The sequence below is a fragment of the Chionomys nivalis genome, chromosome 3 (assembly GCF_950005125.1).
Source record: "Chionomys nivalis chromosome 3, mChiNiv1.1, whole genome shotgun sequence".
Taxonomy (NCBI): Eukaryota; Metazoa; Chordata; class Mammalia; order Rodentia; family Cricetidae; genus Chionomys; species Chionomys nivalis.
The window spans coordinates 6,779,812-6,800,292 of record NC_080088.1 but is presented as its reverse complement, the minus strand read 5'-3'; the positions used below and the strand labels follow the sequence as shown (position 1 = coordinate 6,800,292).

The window sequence follows — 20,481 nt, the reverse complement described above, 5'->3', positions numbered from 1 at the left end:
TCCGGTAGTACTAGGCTAAATGTTGCTGAGCGGTACCACGTGACTGACTGAGTCTCGTTCACGTGGACTTTTTTCTTCTAGGTATGGGAGGAATTGGTAGCATGCCGCCACTTACAGCTGTTGCTCCGGTGCCAATGGGCTCCATCCCCGTTGTTGGAATGTCTCCACCCTTAGTGTCTGCTGTTCCTCCAGCAGCAGTGCCTCCCCTGGCCAACGGGACACCTCCCGTCATCCAGCCTCTGCCTGCATTCGCTCATCCTGGTGCGTGCCTCCAGTAGACCTGTTGCCACCACTTACAGTCTGCTGTTCTTCCTTGTTAGCTATCTCGTTACTCTCTAGTTACATCCAAATGATATTTCGTTACAGAGAAAGGGATTGTAATTCTTCCGTTTGATTCTCATTCCCCCCAGTATATGACATGGCACATGCTAAGAGTGGAAGAAGGGAAAGTCATTGCAGAACTTGGGTACTTCTGTAGACAAAGAGGAGCCCAACAGTGAAAGCCAAGTGCATGATTTCCTTTCATGGACAATAGAGTCTGAGCAGTGTCTAAACATTTTGTGTTTTCATGTATCGGTTACTTCTGTTCTTTAACTGCTGTGAGCAGCTAATACACAAGCCCATCCTTTGACAGAATTCCATGGTGAGGAAAAGTGAGCATTGTGAGTTTTAAACAGGCAGAATGGACAGGGCAGAATGGGGAAAAAGTCAATTAATGGCCAAGTATATTAAGCTCACAGTATTAAACACTTAACTGAAGGAAAGGGGGTAGTTATTTTTGTTCTTGGTTTAATTTCATTTTGAGACGTTATTCAAAGTCTTTTCCTATAATTAAAAGAAAGCATGAAGTGTAGATGCAGATAGCCTTGGCCTAACAAATCGTAATGAATTTATAGCAATTTGGGAATCTTATAAAAAGCTGTTTGGGGATATCTGAGGAAATTCAGTAGTGTAAGCAGCATATGTTTTGACTTTATATTGTGTTGCTGATGCTGCACCTGAGGTGACCTGCACTTACGAAGATGAGAGTAGCGTCTACTGAGCCTCTGTTAGCTTAGTCCTGTGCAGCCTTCACGTGAGGGCTGCTGCAGTGGAATTGTGAATTCGCACACTCTCTCTTGTTTGCTTTTGTGCTCTGGCAAGTGTACCAAGACACTAGGCAAGACCGAAGGGTGGGGGGCTTGTTAGGGTCTCATCAGATCAAATGAGAATCACACACAAATCTGCCCCTCCCACAGTTCTCTGGGCAAGACTGGGTAGCCTGGGACTTCTTGGCTGCTACCCCTGGAACTAATAATTTAACTCCCTTGATGGTAAGAAAGTGCCATCATATATATATATATATATATATATATATATATATATATATATATATATATTTAAGTCGTTACTTCAATGACTTGGAATAGTACCTACGAAATGTGATACTAAATGTTCAATAGAGAGCAGAGTTCTATGGATGTCAGCATTACAGCTCGGTCTGGGGTTCTCTAGGACAAGTGCATCTAGGCAGGAGACAGAGTAAAGGGCTGTGGCTTTACGCTGGAGAAAGAGGAGGATTGTTGTTGCTTTAGATGTTTTAAATAAGAAAAATTTCTTATTTTATAGACTTAAAATATTCAATATTTTATTACATATTTTATTTATAATATTTACAGCAGCCACATTGCCAAAGAGTTCTTCCTTCAGCAGATCTGGTCCAGGGTCTCAGTTAAACACTAAATTACAGAAGGCACAATCATTCGATGTAGCCAGGTAAGAGTGCTTGTTTTTAATGGAAAAGTTAGTTAAGGCACTATTTAATTCCCTTTAAATGAATTTTGTTCATGTTATTTTTTTTTAATATTTACTTTATGGGTTTGATGTTTTGCCTGCATGTATGTACATGTATGTATGTATGTGCACCACATGCCTGGTGCCTACAGAGGTTAGTCGAGAGTATTGGATCCTCTGGAACTGAAGTTGCATAGGGCTGTGAACCATCATGGGTGCTGAAAATTGAATCTGCATCCTCTACCAGAGCAGCAAGTGCTTTAAACCACTGAGTGTCTCTACCTTGTTTAATTGCAATGCTAATAGTGTCTTCATTAGAATTTATAATTTGTTTACTACTGAGATGAAAAATCAAGAACATGCCATTTTCCTAATTTTTTTTTTCAACAAAAATGCAGTAGTACAGGTTGGATGTGCTGCTCTGTGGTAGAGAGAGAGCTTACCTAGCACATCCAAGAAACAGTGTTCACCACCAGCACCAGAAAATAGAATTGGATGGACTAAAACAGACTCTGGGGAGCTAGAAGAGCCAATGAATGATTTTGTATTAATCATTTAAAAGTTTATTAATTTTTTATGAAATTTGGACTAAAATTGAGCTTGCTTTTAATACTGTCATAATCTGTCTGGATAGTAGTAGAGCGATAGCAAACACCAGCTTTAATAAAATGAGTGATTTGTGCTAGTGTTCATGATAATTATATAAGTGGCTGAGTTTTGAGAGACTGTACAGTTTCTTTTCTTATATGTGGCCAACCATAGTTTCATATTATTTTGTATATGTTTCTTTTACCACCTCTTTTTTCCCTATGGCTGAGATTTAACTTCGTATTCATATTAAATTTCCTCTCTATCTCAGACTGACGTTGGTGTTTTTAACTTTTCTTACATGGTTTTAAATTCTGCCTTAAAATTGCTTTATACCATTTGAATGCCTCTTCCTGATGGTCAGCAAATACGAGTGCTTTTTGATGGTTGGTTTTCAATGACGTGAAGTTGTAACATTTTGTGATGGAGTTACCTTTTACGTAACATGCTTCTTAAATTGTTAGTTTGCTTAAACTCTCAGGAATGTAGTAGAAAGCTGATAAGTATAATCTGGACGAGCGTCTGTGTGCAGCACCTTTATCTTTGCAGTGCAGGAGCAAGGTAGTTCCCTTTAATAAATAGGCAGGAGTGGAATCAGCAAACTTTAGGCAGAATGAGAGACCTGTTGCAGAAGTGCTCACAGCAGAACCCCCGGTGGTGAGTGTTTCCATTAGGAGACTTAGAGGGATTCAAGAAGGCGGATTTGTCACTTCTCAAGTGTTGGTAGTTGACTCTTGAGACCTTTGCTAGTACGTTAGTCTATGAACACCACACTTGTTAGTAAATAAAAGCTAAAGCTTCAGTGTGTGGTTAAAATCTTGGTTTGGTGTGTGTGAATCTCTGTAGGAAGGGAAGGAGATTGCTGTGGAGCCTTACTTGTCACCTGCCCTGCACACGCAATGCCACCCTTTCTGTCTCCATTGTAGTTCAGTGATCTCACTCAGACCCCGGGTCTTACAGACTGTGTCAGTGTGATGCTTGCGTCTGCAGAAGGAATTGCCAGGAGCATCTTACCCAGACTCACTGTTAGCAGGGCTTCTCAGGCCAGCATGCTAGCACATTGGCAGGGAGACACCAGTATTGGGTTACAGTCAAGAAAGTGGAGCTTTGTCCATGACTGCTCCACTGATTTGCCAGGACCCTGGACTTATCCTGTTTCCTCTCTGGGAGGTTTCCCATTTGCTAGGAATTTAAGCCTCCCAGCAGGAAATAGTTTCCTTCATTAAGAAGTGGGCCTAGGGACTGTAAAATGGCTCAGTGGGTAAGAGTGCTTGCCTCCAAAACTGAGGACCTGGGTTCAACTCCTGCACACGCCGTGGCATGTGTGCACTCTCTCTCACACATACACACATGTGTATGCACACCTCAAATAAATAAATAAATGTAAAAACAAAAAAGAAATGAGTCCATGTTTGTTGTAGAAAGTTAGATATTTTGTAGTGTACTTTTTAAAAGGCAGTTGCCGGCATTGCTTTTTAACTAAAGAAGGAATTCCTGAATCCTTTGGAAAATCTGGACAGTATATAACATCTCAGTTCCTGGTATATTTTCATATATTACAGGAATGTTTAGATTATTAAATTGTATGTAGAATATGAAATAGTCACTTGATCTGTTTTTCTTCATATTTAAAAAAGTCAGTTTAGTTCTTTAAAGATTTCTTTTTAAGTGTGTATGTATGCCATGTGTGTCAGAAGCCAGAAGGGGGTGTTGGAGGCCCTGAGCTGTGTCACAAACATTGTGAGCTCCATGACATGGATGCTGGGAACTGAACCCGGGTCCTCTGGAAGCAGGCACTCTTCTGCTGAGCCATCGCTCCAGCCCCAATTCTCGTCTTTTGACAGACATCTGTAACTTTTGTGGAAGTGCTGAGTGTGGCCGGGTGCTGCGGCCTTTGCTGCTACAGGGCCCCAGGTTGACCCCAACAGCACTGAGGGGGCACTGCCGACCTGCGGTGCTTAAACAAGTTCTTGAGCCTCGGCGAGCCGCGCCTCACGCTGTCACTCTCTCCTTCCTCTTCTCACAGTGCCCCTCCAGCAGCAGAATGGGCCGTGCCTCAGTCGTCAAGACTGAAATACAGGCAGTTATTCAACAGCCACGACAAAACTATGAGCGGACACCTAACAGGTATTTACAAACCTGCATTGTCAAAATGCAGTCACTGCTTTACATACAGAAAGTCCTTTGCAAATGTCTGCTCTCTCCTTATTTCTGAGTAGGGTTTCCATTGTCTCTGTTACCGATACCTCTGTCCATGCTTACCCTGTTCTCCTCCGCCTCTGGTCTTCACCCTCTCGCCTGGTGGTAAAATGGATCACAGAACAGGAACCCGCTTGCACGTTGAAAACCACTCCTTAGAGAAGTGGGACACGAGTGAAGATCCTGCTGTGAGCAAAGCCGCTCAGCCTCTGAGGAGCAAGCACCTTTATAGCTGCCTGTTCAGGTCAGGCAGAGGCTGGACGCAGGGCAGAGCTATGGGTTGAGGGACTCTGAGCTGTCATGATCGGCTTGTGCTCATGGAAGGGGAAGGTTTAATTTCTAGGATCTCAGTGGGTTTTCTAAAGCGTGTTGATTCTGTTATCCAGATGAGAAGTGTAGAGAAGCATTTCAGGTACCATTCCAAGCCTTTATTGTGACGTTTTAAGAACTAACAGCCACCAATTGGGATGTTACAGAGAAAGTGCAGTCTTTGGAAGGCAAGTGTGAAAGGGACGCGCGTGAGTTGACTGGGCAAACCCTTACCCAGAACTCAAGCAGCTTGGGAGCACGTGAGGCACACCTGTCCCTCTGGCATTTTACTAAGACACGGCTGTGGTAGGCTTTGGCACGAGGGTGATCAGAAAGGTGTTGTTCAGCTCTTGGTATGAGTGAGCAATTACTGTCCTTACCATACACAGCTTCTTTTTTTTTTTTTTTTTTTTCTCGAGACAGGGTTTCTCTGTGGTTTTGGAGCCTGTCCTGGAACTAGCTCTTGTAGACCAGGCTGGTCTCGAACTCACAGAGTCCGCCTGCCTCTGCCTCCCGAGTGCTGGGATTAAAGGCGTGCGCCACCACCGCCTGGCCATACACAGCTTCTTTACACAGACAGCAAGCTAGTGTTGGGGGTGCAGCTCGTCCTGTGTGAGTTCTTGGCTTGAACGTGACACAGAACTCTTTAAAGTTCTGGTTCTTCACACGTTGCTTTGCCATTGCTTATGGTTATACTTTACTTCCAGATGAGGAATTGGGCTCTGTGTAAAGGGAAGAAGGAGAAGGCCTTCATTCTGCTCTGTTCTTGAACCCTGTCTCCATGGTAGACCTCAGCAGTCACCTCATTCACCTCAAGGGGCAAAAAGTAAACACTTGTCATTCCACATTCCACACTTTTCCCAAAGCAGCAGCTCTCAGTATTTTTAGGTAGTATTTTTAAAAACCCCACTTTTCAGGCAGTGGTGGCACACACCTTTAATCCCAGCATGCCAGAGGCAGAGGCAAGAGAATTTCTGTGATATTTTTGCTTCAAAAAACAACGCAAAGCAAAAACAAATGAACAAACCAACCAGAAGACCCACACTAGCCTGTGCAGACACTGAGGAAATGCTCCAGAGTTTCATTTTGATCAGGTGTGTTTGACACAGCACTCCAGACACACTCACCGTTTCTTTAGAAATTGTTGGTATTTGTTGTAAGCTAATTAATAGTGTTTCATTGTGAATTGGTTAGAAATTCTTTCATGTTGGGAAAATTTTTTATGAATGATAAAAGTAGAACTTATATCTTGATGAAATGACTTAGACACTAGAATTTAGAACCTTTAATATATGGGGCAAAAAGTAAGATTTGGAGTATTCTAGTTTGCTCAGCAAGTATTTAAGGTGTAAATTTTATCTATGAGCCAGACCATTGTGCAGTCATTACAAAATAAGAAATGAAAAGCAATGTAGTATGTTTAAAAATGGCAGTAAATGATGTTCCCTGTGTGTATTTCTGAGGGCTCTGTGGGTGTTTCTAGGTTAAATTAGACAGTTAGTGGACGTGGAGCCGATGGCGAGCCGGATGAACCAGGAAAGTCATCCTCTTTTGTTGTTGCTGGTTTTGTTTTTTGAGGCAGGGTTTCTCTGTGTGTTTTCCTGTCTGTCCTGGAATTTGCTCTGTAGACCAGGCTAGCCATGAGAAAGTCAGCCTCTTGATGAGAACTGTGGAAATAGTTCTGAGCACTTGAAATCCCCAAAGCAGCTGTCTGTTCAGCAGAAAGAATAAGGTACATCCAGAGAGCCAGCACAGAGGCCCAGGAAAGCAGTCATTTCATACTCTGCTCACCTACAGCTTCTTAGCTAGTTCAGTAGTTGTCAGCCTTGCGGTTGCAATGTCCTGGTTTATACATGCCAGTTAAAGCACAAAGGTTGCAGTGATGTGACATAGAGAAGCTAGGTCATGCTTGTGCTGTGGGATGTCTGGATACTGTGTGAAGATGCGTCACTGTGATTGGTTTAATAAAGAGCTGAATGGCCAATAGCTAAGCAGGAAGAGGTTAGGTAGAACTTCCAGGGACAAAGAGGACTCTGCGAAAAAGAAAGGCAGAGACACCAGGAGATACAGATAGAAAACAGGAGGTGCAAGATGGAAGAGAGGTAATGCCACATGGCAGAATGTAGATCAGTACAAATGGGTTAACTTATCAGAACTAGGTAGGAACCAGCCAAGGCTATAGGCCAAGCTTTCATAATTAATGATAAGTCTCCATATCGTTACTTGGGAGCTGGCTGGTGGGACAGAAAAAGACTCACTACAAATGATGCCTGTACCATCATTTTCTCTCCCTGTGTGTCGTCACTTTTACCCTCCTCAGAGTTGTACATAGCCTACAGCCTAACTGACCCTTGCCACAGCCTGCAGCAGATGTCCGTGGTTAGTGCAATCCCCAGTCGCACTCTGCTTCAGTTTCATGGCAAGCCTTTCAGGTATAAATTTCATCTTCAAGCAAGACCCTTGTGCAGTCATTAAAGATGTCATCAAATTCTGATTTTCTAAATCTGGTTTCAAATTCTAAAGTGTGCCCTCAAGTTCTGGCTACATAAAGAGTGTGCTTGGACGCTAGCTAGTCCATCTAGAATGGACCTTACTTACCCGTGAGTATCCTGGTGATGCAGCTCCCTAACACATGCCCCTTTCTTCTCACGTGATTTGATGTGTATGTTATACCATGCTTTTCAAAGAGAAAGGGACTGCACTCCTTTGTAGAGCTGAGGCTTGAAGGCAGAGGCAGGCAGGTCTCTGTGAGTAAGGCCAGCCTGAACTACAGAATAAGTTCCAGGACAGCCAGGGTTACACAGAGAGACCCTATCTTGAACCCCTCCCCCCAATAAGTAAAAAGAAAATGAATTCTAAGAAAAATGTATGCATTGTATGTGTTTACACGTGTGCATTAATGTATACTTTTTTGCCAATATGTTATATGTAAATAAAAGCTAAAACATTGGCAGTAATAGAAATGGTAACTGTCACCTGTATATCACATGGGTGCTAAGCTCATTGTTAGGGCTCTTTCCAGTGGGCCATGGATGTGCTCATGGGTCCCTGGAAATGAGCAAGTCCCTGAGTGAGGAGCTGCTTCCCCTCAGCAGAGGATATACCAAGCCAGTAAAGAGCCTGCAGCCGCTTGCCTGTTCGTACTTTTCCCTTCATTTTGGGAAGTCATTGTGCTAGAACTCATGGTGTCTGCTCCTGGCTGTGCAAGAACACACTGCTTCGTGTTTCAATAGAGACTTTCGGCAGTAAATAATGGAATCTGAAGTTTGTGCATGGGTAAGGAATCGTAGCAGTTTCTTGGTCCATGGATATTCCTGGGACTACATATTTGCCTCCCCCTGACACTGCTTGAAATCTGAAGTTGCTGTTTTTATCTCATAACTAAAGCTATTTCATGCCAGAAATGAAGATATTTATCATTATATGAACAACAGAAAACTAATTTTGAAAGAAAAGTTGAGATTCTAGTAACTTTTGTGGGACCTTTAATCACTCACATCCTTAGCGTGTATGTGGCAAGGTGTATGTAGTGATGGCATTAGAGGGGCTATGTATGTAAAGGCCTCATCTTCCTCTAAGTCTTTCCCCTAATTTATGTAATGATGATCATGGTGAGACCAGCAGGTGGTAGCTGGGCAGAAGATGGTCAGTTTATAGTTCTTATGTCTCCATTTATAAATAAAATCCCAATGCGAAAGGAAGGATGATCTTGCTAAGAGGGCAGGCTAAATCCGAAGCTCCAGTCTTTTGCATCCTCGCTCCTCACTGGTCATCCTGTGTTTTTCTGTTTCTTCCCTTTTGCTGGAGTGAACACACACTGGGTGCAGTGGTGATTGCACGAGACCGTGTGCCCCTCTGGCCTGTGTGCATGGACTGTTTGGTGATTCGTCCTTATGTGTTTTCTCTGGTTTCTGCTTAGGTCCCCAGGCAAGAACTATTCTTATGCAATCAAGTTTACCCCAGGCTCAGCTGGCTTCAATATGGTAAGGAAGTACAAGTTCCTTGGTTTGTATAAAGTAGAAACTTACTTAGGGTGGTTTTTTCCTCGGGATTCTGGTTCACACCCTTATTTAGAGAGGATAGAGTATGTGTAGTTTTTAGTAAGCTGTGAAAATAGCTGTTCTTACTACAAGGACAGGGATATTAGCAGAGTGAGCCCTGAGAACTCAAGACAGCTTAACAACTCCTAACCCAAGACCAGGTTTCTTTTCCCCCATGACTTTAAGCCAAGTCTCTCACTGTCTTGCCTTAAATATTTAAATTTATTTCTTTAACTTTAACCATAATGCCAGTAGTTTGCCTAACCAAGTAGTCATTTATATCAAATTAATGAGCTAATCCTCAAATGCCTTCCGTCAGCTAATGCTTTGTATAGTTTTATTTATGCAATAGAGTGAAACAAACCTATGTAATATTTCATTGATGAATTTAAATTTCTTTTAAAGATTATTTTATTTTATGTATTTGTGTGCTTTGCCTACACATATGTCTCTATACCATGTGCATGCCCGGTGCCCTTGGAGGGCAGAGTTAAAGATGGTTGGGAGTCCCACTCTGTGGTGCTGGGAAGCAAACCTCGGTCCTCTGCAAGAGCTGCAAGCTTTCTTAACCACTGAGCCATCTCTCCAGCTCGTTACTTGGTATATATGAAAGCTCTAATCTCTACATTACCCTTTCTTGTTCTCTGTTTGCTCCTCAAGTCTCCCCAAAACAAATGAGGTAGTTTATTGAATAGTTCCCTAATGGCTTGACTTTGCGGTGTTCCTCTTGTGGTGCTTAAGTTGTTTCTGTATTTCCTGCGAAATGATAATTACATCTAGAACAAGGCTTTTCAGTTTTAGCACTGTGGCTTTGGGGGGCTGCATTTCTTCATTTGGGGCTTCCCCATGCATTGTAACATCTCTGGCCTCAGTTCTGAGAGCCCAGATGTCTCCAGATGTTAGCATGTGCCTCTTGAGAGACCACTCAGTCCTGGGTATAAACCTTATCTGGTTCTACTTTGAATTTTGCTCTTTGGGGTAAGACTACATTAGAGATGTTACTGTGTCCTGTCTTTGAGAGCTACAGAATGTTCCTATTAGTGCATAATGACTTTTAATAGCTCTTGATGAGTGTTGCCCAGCTGTTCTTTTTTCTTTCCTTTCCTTCCATCGTTTCTCCCTCCCTCCTTCCCTCTAGTCCCCCACCTCCCCCCCCCCCCCCCGCGCTGCAGCTTGCCTCTTTGAGTTGTGTGTTGATAGCTATCTGGAATTAAACCTGGTGTCCACTTCTTATGTGGCAAGTCTTGCCAGGTCTTGATATGGCTGCTTGACCAGGGGTGAAGCTCTAGTGCACTAATGCTCCCCTCTCCTCCTCCCTGTGCTGTTGAGTGGAGTCTGCCTTCTACTCAGAATAGACCAGTAGGAAGTAGTTTCTACCTATAGCACGTTCAGCCTTGAAGTCTGTGTACAGCTGGCACCCCAGGACCCTCTGAAACAGATCTAAGATGGAACGTCTGTGGAGCTTGATTGACGTTTATTTGGCTCCTCTCCTACCCCTCATGCTTTTCATTGATGACTCACACCCTAGGACATTGGAGGCCTCTCTCAGAATGCTGAATTTTCCTTCTTTGCACTAAAAAGATGCTTTCATTTTTGTGGCCCTTATTTAGCCAGTTTATGGGGCAGGGGGAAGAGTTTTAACACTTTTTAGTTCAATTTACCTTGGAGTATCTGAGAGTCCAGCATATAAAGATGACGGGTGGATTTGTGGCTTTCTGCTCCATTTAAAGGATGTACATCATCCAAAGAGCGGAGAAATAGGTCAGGGAACAGACCCATGGGTCAGGCAGGGAGAAGAAGTGAGCTACAGGAAATGTCCCGGCCTCTCGTACCACTGTGGTAGCTCTGTCACTGACCACTGTGTCAGAGATGTGCATGATTGCCCTCTACGGGGGACCCTGTTCCCTTGTGGAAATTACACCTTAGCGATAGTAGCCGGCAAATGTGTCCTTGTGAACAAATGTGTGCTCTCTCGTCTCCTTCTGTTGTCTGGAAGAATCCACTCTTACTGGGATTAGCTGTTGGAGCAAGTTCATCACAAGCCTGATGGTAATTGGAGTGCTAGAATGAGGAGGGGGAAATGCCCCAATTCTAGAGGGGGACTGGAGACACAAAGATCAATCCATAAATGAGTGACTGGCCGGTGCTGGGGTGTGACCTGCACCCATTTTTGTAGGTGGTTTTATTGTGAATGTGGACATGCCCATTTATTTACATATTGTCAGTGGTTTTCATCATGAGCAAACAGGACTGGTGTAGCTTACAAACCTTAAAATAATCTGCTGTGTTACCGTTTGTCAGTCCTTTGTCTAGCACATAGCATTTTAACATTAAAAGAACTTGAGAACAATGTACTTTAAATGCCTTCAAGGACTAAAGGGATCGTCATAGGCATGGTTAGCATTTGTTGGATGCTGAAGACAGTTCCAGCTGTGTGGACTGTTGGCGTAGGAGCAGAGTCAAGAAGTAGGATTTCAGATCACTGGTGAACAGGAAGAAGCATGCATTTTCCTGAACTGGATTGTGTGAATTTTTTGAATTAGGAATCTTTCCGACATTGATCAAGACGGAAAACTCACAGCAGAAGAATTTATCCTGGCTATGCACCTAATTGATGTTGCCATGTCTGGCCAACCCCTGCCACTTGTCCTGCCTCCAGAATACATTCCTCCTTCCTTTAGGTAAGTAACATTTGATTCCTGAAGGAATTTGCATGGATTCCAAACCTGGCTGTTTCCCTTTCCTGGCTTGAAGATGAACTGACTGAAAGAAGAGCCTTTAGGTCAGTGCTGGCCCTGGTCCTGACCCATCTCCTAAGCACTTACATATTCCTTCTAGTAAAAGCATCAAGTAAAAGTCCAGGGTTATCCGTTTTTGTGCCCATCTATCACTGAAGCTCCCCAGAAATTATACTCACACGGTGAAAGAGAACAAACGGGGTGGGGGGACATGTCAGAAATCAGAGGTCACACCTGCCAATCACGCACATTCAAGAGGAAACAAAATGCTGGCAATGTAGAAATTATAATCAGGAAGGTAATTTCTGAAACATACTCAGTAGAGATGTCAAGAGTGCTTACAAGGTGTAGTCAGGAGAAGCGTGCTGGGATTTACATCCCCACTCGCACCTGTCATGTGTGAACACAGCATCCCAGAATGGTCCATTTACTGAACAAAAGACAAATAAACTCTACACTTATATTCAGAGTCCTCAGATCTCAGGAGAGACTTGGGCACAGTCTCTCTAAAATGAAGAGCCACAGAGCCATCAGTATCTGCTTCTGTGTCGTACTGGGAGCAAGATAGGGAATACACAGGGAGAAAGCAGCAGGCAGCAAAACCCCTCAGCTCTAGGAACCCATGAGAGAAACATCTCAAGATGATGTTTTTAAAAAAAGCATTAAAAAGAAGAGAGATTTGTTTTTTTGTTTTTTTGTTTTTGTTTTTTTTTGTTTTTTTTTTTTGTTAGGATCTCACTCTATAGCCTTGGCTGTCCTAGAATTCACTCTGGAGACCAGGCTGGCCTTGAACTCTCAGAGATCCACCTGCCTCTGCCTTCTGAGTGCTGGGATTAAGGGCTTGCGCCGCCACCACCTGGCTGAGAGGTTGTTTTAAGAGACAAAAGTTGACATTTATTAATAAATGAGTCAATTTGTTTTCAGAATCATAAATATATTTTGTGTGTAGGGTAGTAAAGTAGAGTTTCTAAAGGGAAAAGTGTTAGTTCCAGTTAGCTGCACTGTTGCCTTCCTTGGGGAAGCTGAGAATTACTTCCGAGAGTAATGGTAACAGCCTCCAACACTTACTCACTGCACGGCTACAGATTCAGCCCTCATGGGTTGTTCTAACTCGTGGCAGTTCTAAATGGGGCCCACGATGGTTTGGAGACCCCAGGATCGTGTACGTTCGGGCATGTGCCACCACTGAACTACGTCTCTAACGATGAGTGACATCGTGAGCGAGTTTGGCACTCGGAATCTGATGGCATTTAAATGCCCGTTTGAAAACCTTTATAAGTTAGAGAAAACCAGATCTCTGCTTTTTTTCACTTTCACTGACACCTGCTCCAGGGTGTGCTCTAGTCAGCCCTTCCTGTCCTTCCTTTCTTTCTGCAGAAGGGTTCGCTCCGGCAGTGGGATGTCCGTCATAAGCTCTTCTTCTGTGGATCAGAGGTTGCCCGAGGAGCCGACTTCAGAGGATGAGCAGCAGTTAGAGAAGAAGCTACCTGGTGAGCAACCCACAGCGGATTGGTTGATGGATGGCAGAAATGGAGATGAACTTAGTTTCTGGCACTTGGCCGTTTCTTCAGCTGCCCATAGGCAGGAGACAGGCACCTTTGGAACCACTGCCGAGCAATGAGATTGTTGTATACTCTGCTAATGCACCTTCATCCCATTGTCTAACAGAAACCTGTTCCTGCCATGAAATAAAACTTCTATAAAAAATAGCCGGGCAGTGGTTGGTGCACACGCCTTTAATCCAAGTACTCGGAGGCAGAGGCAGGTGGATCTCTGTGAATTTGAGGCCAGCCTGGGCTACAGAGAAACTTTCAGGACAGCTAGTGCTACATACAGAAACCCTGTCTGGAAAAACAAAAAAACAAAAAGAAAAAAAGAAAAGAAAAAAGACAAAAACTTCTATAAATGTCACCCATGAAATCCATAGCACTTAACTTTGGTGTTACGAGAGTTTCTTGGTATCAACAATGCCACAGTAGAGAATTGAGTCACCTATTGGTGTTTTATTTTGCTAGTCTAGGAGAACTGGGGACTAGGAAACAGAAGGAAAGTATATTAATATTAATGTGAACTGATTTTAAGTAACCCTCATTTTCAGTGGCACATCTATTATGCTATTAAGTTAGTCTGAAATGAGATGGCTCTGAATTATTAATGAGATGATAATGATACTAAGAAGCAGTTGAAATTATTAATAAGTCTCTTTGTCATAACCGCTTTGCTAGTGTCACTTGGCTGTATTTTCCGTGCTCCCCAGTTAATTGATTGACTGAGGCACTCACTCTTCCAGCTGATTAAACTGCTTTTCAATTATGTGTAATGCTAAAATACTTGTTATAAATGATCTATGAGCTAGGCTGTGTGTTAAGTACAGTGAAAAATTTAAATATTGCTGTGATTATACTCTCAGGAATACTATATTAGTTTTAGGGTGAGGGCTTGTTTTCTGAGACACAAGCATCTTTGTATGTGGCCCAGGCTGGCCTGGATCTCACAGCAGTCTTCCTTCCTGAATCCTGTGTGTTCTGAGATTTCAGGTATGCAAGTGGAGAGCGTGTGTGGTGCTGAGAAGAGCAGTGGGACACACCTCCATAGACTGAGTCGTCACTGCTGTGTAGGGACTGGTTCACGTGCTGTGGAAATCAAGTGTCATCCTCAAATAAATACAAGAATTCTTAGATTTGGGGTTGTTTCTTTCTGTTGGCAGTAAACATTCGTTTATGGCCTTAAAATAGGAAAGGACCTTGGCAGAGTATTTTGGCTTTGCACTCCCCCCCCCCCCCCATTTCATTTAGGATATCATCATAAGGACCTTGGGCAGTTCTGGGTTTGGGTTGAAACTGAAAGTATACTTCTGAGGTTTTCTTTGAAAGTGACGATTCTTTTCATTATTGATGTCTCCTTTGTTTAAAGTAACATTTGAGGATAAGAAGCGGGAGAATTTTGAACGCGGCAGTCTGGAGCTGGAGAAGCGCAGGCAAGCCCTCCTGGAGCAGCAGCGCAAAGAGCAGGAGCGTTTGGCTCAGCTGGAGCGCGCTGAGCAAGAGAGGAAAGAGCGGGAGCGCCAGGAACAGGAGCGCAAAAGGCAGCTGGAGCTGGAGAAGCAGCTGGAGAAGCAGCGGGAGCTGGAGCGGCAGAGAGAGGAGGAAAGAAGGAAAGAAATTGAGAGGCGAGAGGTGGGCAGAGGAGCTCCCTGCGTCTGGGGGTTGCTGTTCAGGCACACTGTTCTTTCCTTGTGAGTTGTCCAGTCGTCTACCATCTATTTCAGAACACTCCATGGCCCACCCAGTCACTTCCCAGTGCCTGGGAATTGCTACTTACATGCTGTCTTTATTTACCTTTCTGTAGAAGTGGTGAATTTGGTGCTAGACCCGGATAGGGGAATCGGCTCCTTCTCTGTCCTTGTTTGAGTATATTGCTGCAAGAGCAATGCTGCTCTTCTTCCAAGTGAATACAATGTAAAGAAAAGTCTTTCCTTATTAAAAATGTGTTTTGTTTTCGTCATCTAGTTATTGGTTTAGAAAAAGTATGTTGTCATTATCAGCCTTGTGTTCAAGCATGTATGTACACATACTAACAGGGTTTTGTGTTTATGTGGTGCTGGGGAGTGAACACGGCAGTGCTAAGCAGATGTTGACATCTGTGGTTCCTGGAGAAACAGAGTGACCCTCAGTGTGTGTGTCCTCAGGGCATTGCCGTGTAATCTAGAGCTTGCTGAGTGAGAGGCCCTCACACTGAGCACGTGAGCTCTGCCGAGCAGTCGGTGTAGACTAGTCGACACTTTGAAACTACAGCTTTTATCTTAAAAAGTCTACTCAGAAAGTTAGATTTGGGATTTTCACATTAGGGGAGGTTAACCAGTGACGCCCGTGCAGACACCTCAGGGACATCTGGACGAGAACCATTCAATTTATATGTAGTAACTTCTCTTTTAATAGGAGAAAATCAAGTTTATTTGTTTTTGCCCTTGAGGATTTTAGTTTGATTTTGTTAGGTAAGAAAAATACACATTTACATAGTCCACCATGCTTTCTGGGAGTCAAGAAGAACGGGCTCCAGTGTGGACGGCTCTGTTGCCTTCCGTCTCTGTCGTGAGACTCTCATAGTCAGAACCTCTGATGTGAGCTCTGACAGTGCGATATTTCACCTTTAAAAGGAGGGGCTTCCTAGACGTTCTTGTTAAGAAACATCACGTAGTGTTAGGATTAAGAAACTAATAAGCTGTAACCACAGGCCGCAAAACGGGAACTTGAACGGCAGCGACAACTTGAATGGGAGCGGAACCGGAGACAAGAACTCCTGAGTCAGAGGAACAAAGAGCAGGAGGGCATTGTCGTCCTGAAGGCGAGGAGGAAGACTCTGGAGTTCGAGTTAGAAGCTCTGGTGAGTGCCCGTCCTTAGGTTCAGCCCAGCACAGGAAACATCAGCCCAGCTCAGGGGACATCAGCCCAGAGCAGGGATCATCAGCCCAATGCAGGGATCATCAGCCCAGCTCAGGGGACATCAGCCCAGTGTAGGGGACATCAGCCCAGAGCAGGGGACATCAGCCCAGAGCAGGGATCATCAGCCCAATGCAGGGATCATCAGCCCAGCTCAGGGGACATCAGCCCAGTGCAGGGGACATCAGCCCAGAGCAGGGGACATCAGCCCAGAGCAGGGGACATCAGCCCAATGCAGGGATCACCAGCCCAGCACAGGGGACATCAGCCCAGTGCAGGCAGGGGACATCAGCCCAGCTCAGGGGACATCAGCCCAGTGCAGGGATCATCAGCCCAGAGCAGGGATCATCAGCCCAACGCAGGGGACATCAGCCCAGAGCAGGGATCCTCAGCCTAGAGCAGGGATCATCAGCCCAACGCAGGGGACATCAGCCCAGAGCAGGGATCCTCAGCGCAGAGCAGGGATCCTCAGCCCAACGCAGGGATCCTCTGCCCAGCGCAGGGGACATCAGCCCAGCGCAGGGGACATCAGCCCAGAGCAGGGAACATCAACCATCGCCCTCACTCCTGCTTCTTTCATTTGTTGAAGAATGACAAAAAGCATCAACTAGAAGGAAAACTTCAGGATATCAGATGTCGACTGACAACTCAAAGGCAGGAAATCGAGAGCACAAACAAGTCGAGAGAGCTGAGAATTGCCGAAATCACCCACTTACAGCAGCAGTTACAGGTGATTCCCTGCCTGGATTTTAATTTATTTGCTTATTCAGTAAATGTTCACCGCCCACCATTCATTGGGCATCAAGGGCCAGGAGGAGATAGATAGGTTGGGTCTTGTGTGTGCTGGGCACCTGTGGGCAGCCGAGATGGTGTTCTCTGTAGGGTGGAGGTCACTAACCACATAGTAAAGTATGTAAAGATTGAGTTTCTCTCTCCCACAGCACCTAGGAGAAGAACTGCTTAAGATTCTAGGTTTTCTTTTTTTGACTTTAGAATATTTGCATATGTATACTGAATATCTTGGGGAAAGCAGCCCAGTCTGTTTAGATATGAACTTTATGGTGCATATATATTCCTTATATGCAGAACTTGAAAATAATTTTGTGATATTTTTTATTGCATCTACAGAGTAACTCTCAGACCAGGTGTTGAATTTTCCACTTGAGGCTTCTTGCCAATCTTTAAAAAGCATTTCAGGGTGTAGAGTTTACACAGAAGGTTTCAGATCAGGAAAGCTCAACCTGGCTGAGTGGAAACAGGAGAGGAGGAACCTAGGTATTAGGAAAATTTTCAGCTTAACTCAGGTCTTCTGGACAGGCGCTTCTGTGAGGATAGTGTTTGAGCGAAGACCTGAAACTGATAAGGAGCTCAAAACTCAAGGCAGGGAAGAGCAGTGTCTGTCCTGAGGTCACCCCAGGCTGTGGAGGGCAGTTCCAGAGTGACAGTACCCGGATTGCTGGGTGGAACAGGTGGGAGGCAGGCCCCAGAGGACTGTTGTCCATCGGTGGGATGTTGGTTTTACTGTGGTGATTACTGGGATCAAGCGTTTTGGTAGTTATGTGAAGAGACCATGGAGATGACTAGGTGGGATTTGGTGGAATGTTGTTAGCATTTCTGCCTCCATCTGCCTGTCCAGATGTGTGATGTTGTCACTTGCCTTGCTATCAAAGATTGAACTATAGGGGCATCACTTAATGCTGATGTTATCGGTAGGTTTGAAATGCATCTGTAAGGCCTTTTCTCTCAGCATGTTGGCTAGGGGATTTCATCACAGTGAGTGAATAAGTAGGTTCCCTTTTTAGACTCTAGGTAGCATTCCATCATTTATCCAGTTGTAGAGTTTAAAATTTTTTTACTTCATTTTATTGTGTGTGTGTGTGGGCACGGTGCATGTAGATGTCTACCATGTGGGTTCAGGCTGTCAGGCTTGGAACATCTACCCCCAAGCCATCATGCTGGCCCCAGCTTGGGATTTTTTTCTGAGTAAAACTGCAATGAGAATTTCTGTGTAAGTCTTGTGTAGATGAATGCTTTGCTCCTGGGTAAACTTTTCAGTGTGAATTGCTATTCCTCATGAGTTTCATGAACGGCCGTTAGTGGTGTTTGCACGCTTACTTTCTGGCCAGCATGTCGGTGAGTGGTGTAGCTATTCCCTGTCCTCACCAGAATTTGTTACTTAGAATTTTTACTTTGAATTTGTTACTTCTGTTGGGAATATAGCACTGTGACTTTAGTTTGTGAGTCTCTGCATGCTAGTGCTATTGTGTGCTGATTGGAATGCATATTGGCATGTGTCTTTGTGAGTTTTGTTGAAGCACTTGAACAAATCTTTCATCCATTTTTATTGGCTTGAAGAACGGTGAGCTCCTTGTGTTGTTTTTAACCAGCAAGCTATTTGTCAGATAACTTGTTTTGCAGGTATATATTTTCAACCATTCTACCCGCGGCCTTCAGTCACTTCTTTTATTTGTTGTGTTTTGTTTGTTTGGTTTTTGAGACAGGATAGTGCCGTGTGTCCCTGGCTGGCCTGAAAGTCTCTGTAGACTAGACCAGCTTTGTTCCCACATGCTTCATGCCTGTGGCAGTCACTGGAGTCTCTCTTTTCTTTCCGAGTTTCGCAGGCATGTACCTACGCACCCCACTTGCTTATCATTTTTGTGTTTTTTTCTAAAGGGCAGATGTTTTGCATTTGATAAGGCTCAGTTTGCTAAATTATCCTTTGGTTCTAAGAAATCATGACCCCCCCCACCGGTGAGAAAGTCTGTGCTCTCTTTGAGGACTTCCTTGTGGTTGGGTCCAAATCTATTTCAAGCTGATTATCACATACAGGTCAAGGTTGATCTGTCGTCCATGTGGGTACTCGACATCACTTATTGGACTCTCCCTTTCAAGTTCCGTGGTAACTGAATATTCTTGTAGAGGTCTATTTTGTGTCGCTCTGCCTGTGCTTTCTCCCAACCTGCTGATAATCATGGCTGTAAGTAGTATGAATTCTCTGTTGTTATCCCCCCCCTTTTTTTTTTCCGAGACAGAGTTTCTCTGTAGCTTTGGAGCCTATCCTGGAATTCACTCTGTAGACCAGGCTGGCCTTGAACTCAGAGATATCCGCCTGCCTCTGGGATTAAAAGCGTGTGCCACCACTGCCCAGGTTTTCTTTTTCTTATGTCTCTTCTTAGTTGATATATATATATATATATATATATATATATATATATATATATAATTTATTTAACTTTATTTTATGTGCATTGGTGTGAAGGTATTAGATCCCCTGGACCTGGAGTTACAGACAGTTGCAAACTGCCATGTGGGTGCTGGAAATTGAACCCAGGTCTTCTGAAAGAGCAGTCAGTGCTCTTAACCACTGAGCCATCTCTCCAGCCCCCTGTTCTTAGTTCTTTACGTTTCCAAATAAATTGTAGGAATAGCTTGTTAGGTTTTTTGTTTTTTTTTTAAATCTTAGACTTTTTGAATTCCATCACATTTATGGATTAATCTGGAAAGATTTGTTGTCTTAACGATATCTAATCACATGGCCTCAGTCTTTGTGTCAATACATATTTCAAGAATATTTTTTAGTCTTCAGTGTACAGGTGTTAAGTCTGGAAGATTTTCCTTTCAGCCAGAGGTGGTGGTGCACACCTTTAATCCCAGCAGTCAGGAGGCAGAGACAGGTGGATCTCTGAGTTCAAGGCCAGCTTGGTCTACAGAGCTAGTTCCAGGACAGCAGGCTACACAGAAAAACCCTGCCTCAATAAATAAATAATAAACAAGTGAATGAATGAATAAATAAATAATAAATAAATAAGAAAGAGTGACAGAAAGACTCCCTAGAACTGGAGTCATAGGCAGTTAGGAGCCGAGTGCTGGTGTGTTGGTTTGAATAGCAATGACCCCAAAGATTCATGTATGTGAGTGCTTGGCCCACTGGGAGTGGCACAATTAGAGGGTGTGGCCTTGTTGGAGGAAGTGTGTCACTGTGGAGGCAGGCTTTGAGGTTTCAAACACTCCAGTTAGCCACGAACTGGCACACAGTCTTTCTTCTGCCTGCAGATCAAGTGTAGGCCTCTTAACTCCTACTCCAGCATCATGTCTGCCTGCATGCTGCCAGGTTTCCCGCCATAATTACAATGAACTGAACCTGAACTGTAAGCCACCCCAATTAAATGTCTTTGCTTTATAAGAGTTGCCGTGGTCATGGTATCGCTTCACAGCAGTAGAAACCCTAACGAAGACAGCTGGGGATCAAACTTGGGTCCTCTGCAAAAGCAGCCCTGGACCATCTTCCCCCTGAGCCACTTTCAGCCTGAGTTATGGATTTTAAAGTGTTGTTTGCATGAGTGAGACAATCCCAGTGGTTGGAACAGGGTTCTTCTTGATGCTTCTTCATCTTGG

At 44.0% G+C, this 20,481-nt stretch overlaps 1 protein-coding gene across 3 annotated transcripts in view; it reads left to right on the top strand.

The window, feature by feature from the left end:
- The window catches only part of Itsn1 (intersectin 1), a 184,744-nt gene that overhangs the window by 69,760 nt on the left and 94,503 nt on the right, over positions 1 to 20,481 (top strand). For all 3 annotated transcript variants that reach the window (XM_057765118.1, XM_057765117.1, XM_057765119.1), the window contains exons 6-14: positions 82 to 261; positions 1,659 to 1,755; positions 4,388 to 4,488; positions 8,789 to 8,852; positions 11,453 to 11,590; positions 13,025 to 13,137; positions 14,561 to 14,823; positions 15,881 to 16,030; positions 16,676 to 16,816. In XM_057765118.1, the coding sequence (XP_057621101.1) occupies positions 82 to 261; positions 1,659 to 1,755; positions 4,388 to 4,488; positions 8,789 to 8,852; positions 11,453 to 11,590; positions 13,025 to 13,137; positions 14,561 to 14,823; positions 15,881 to 16,030; positions 16,676 to 16,816 (1,247 nt within the window). The remainder of the gene's footprint in view (positions 1 to 81; positions 262 to 1,658; positions 1,756 to 4,387; positions 4,489 to 8,788; positions 8,853 to 11,452; positions 11,591 to 13,024; positions 13,138 to 14,560; positions 14,824 to 15,880; positions 16,031 to 16,675; positions 16,817 to 20,481) is intronic.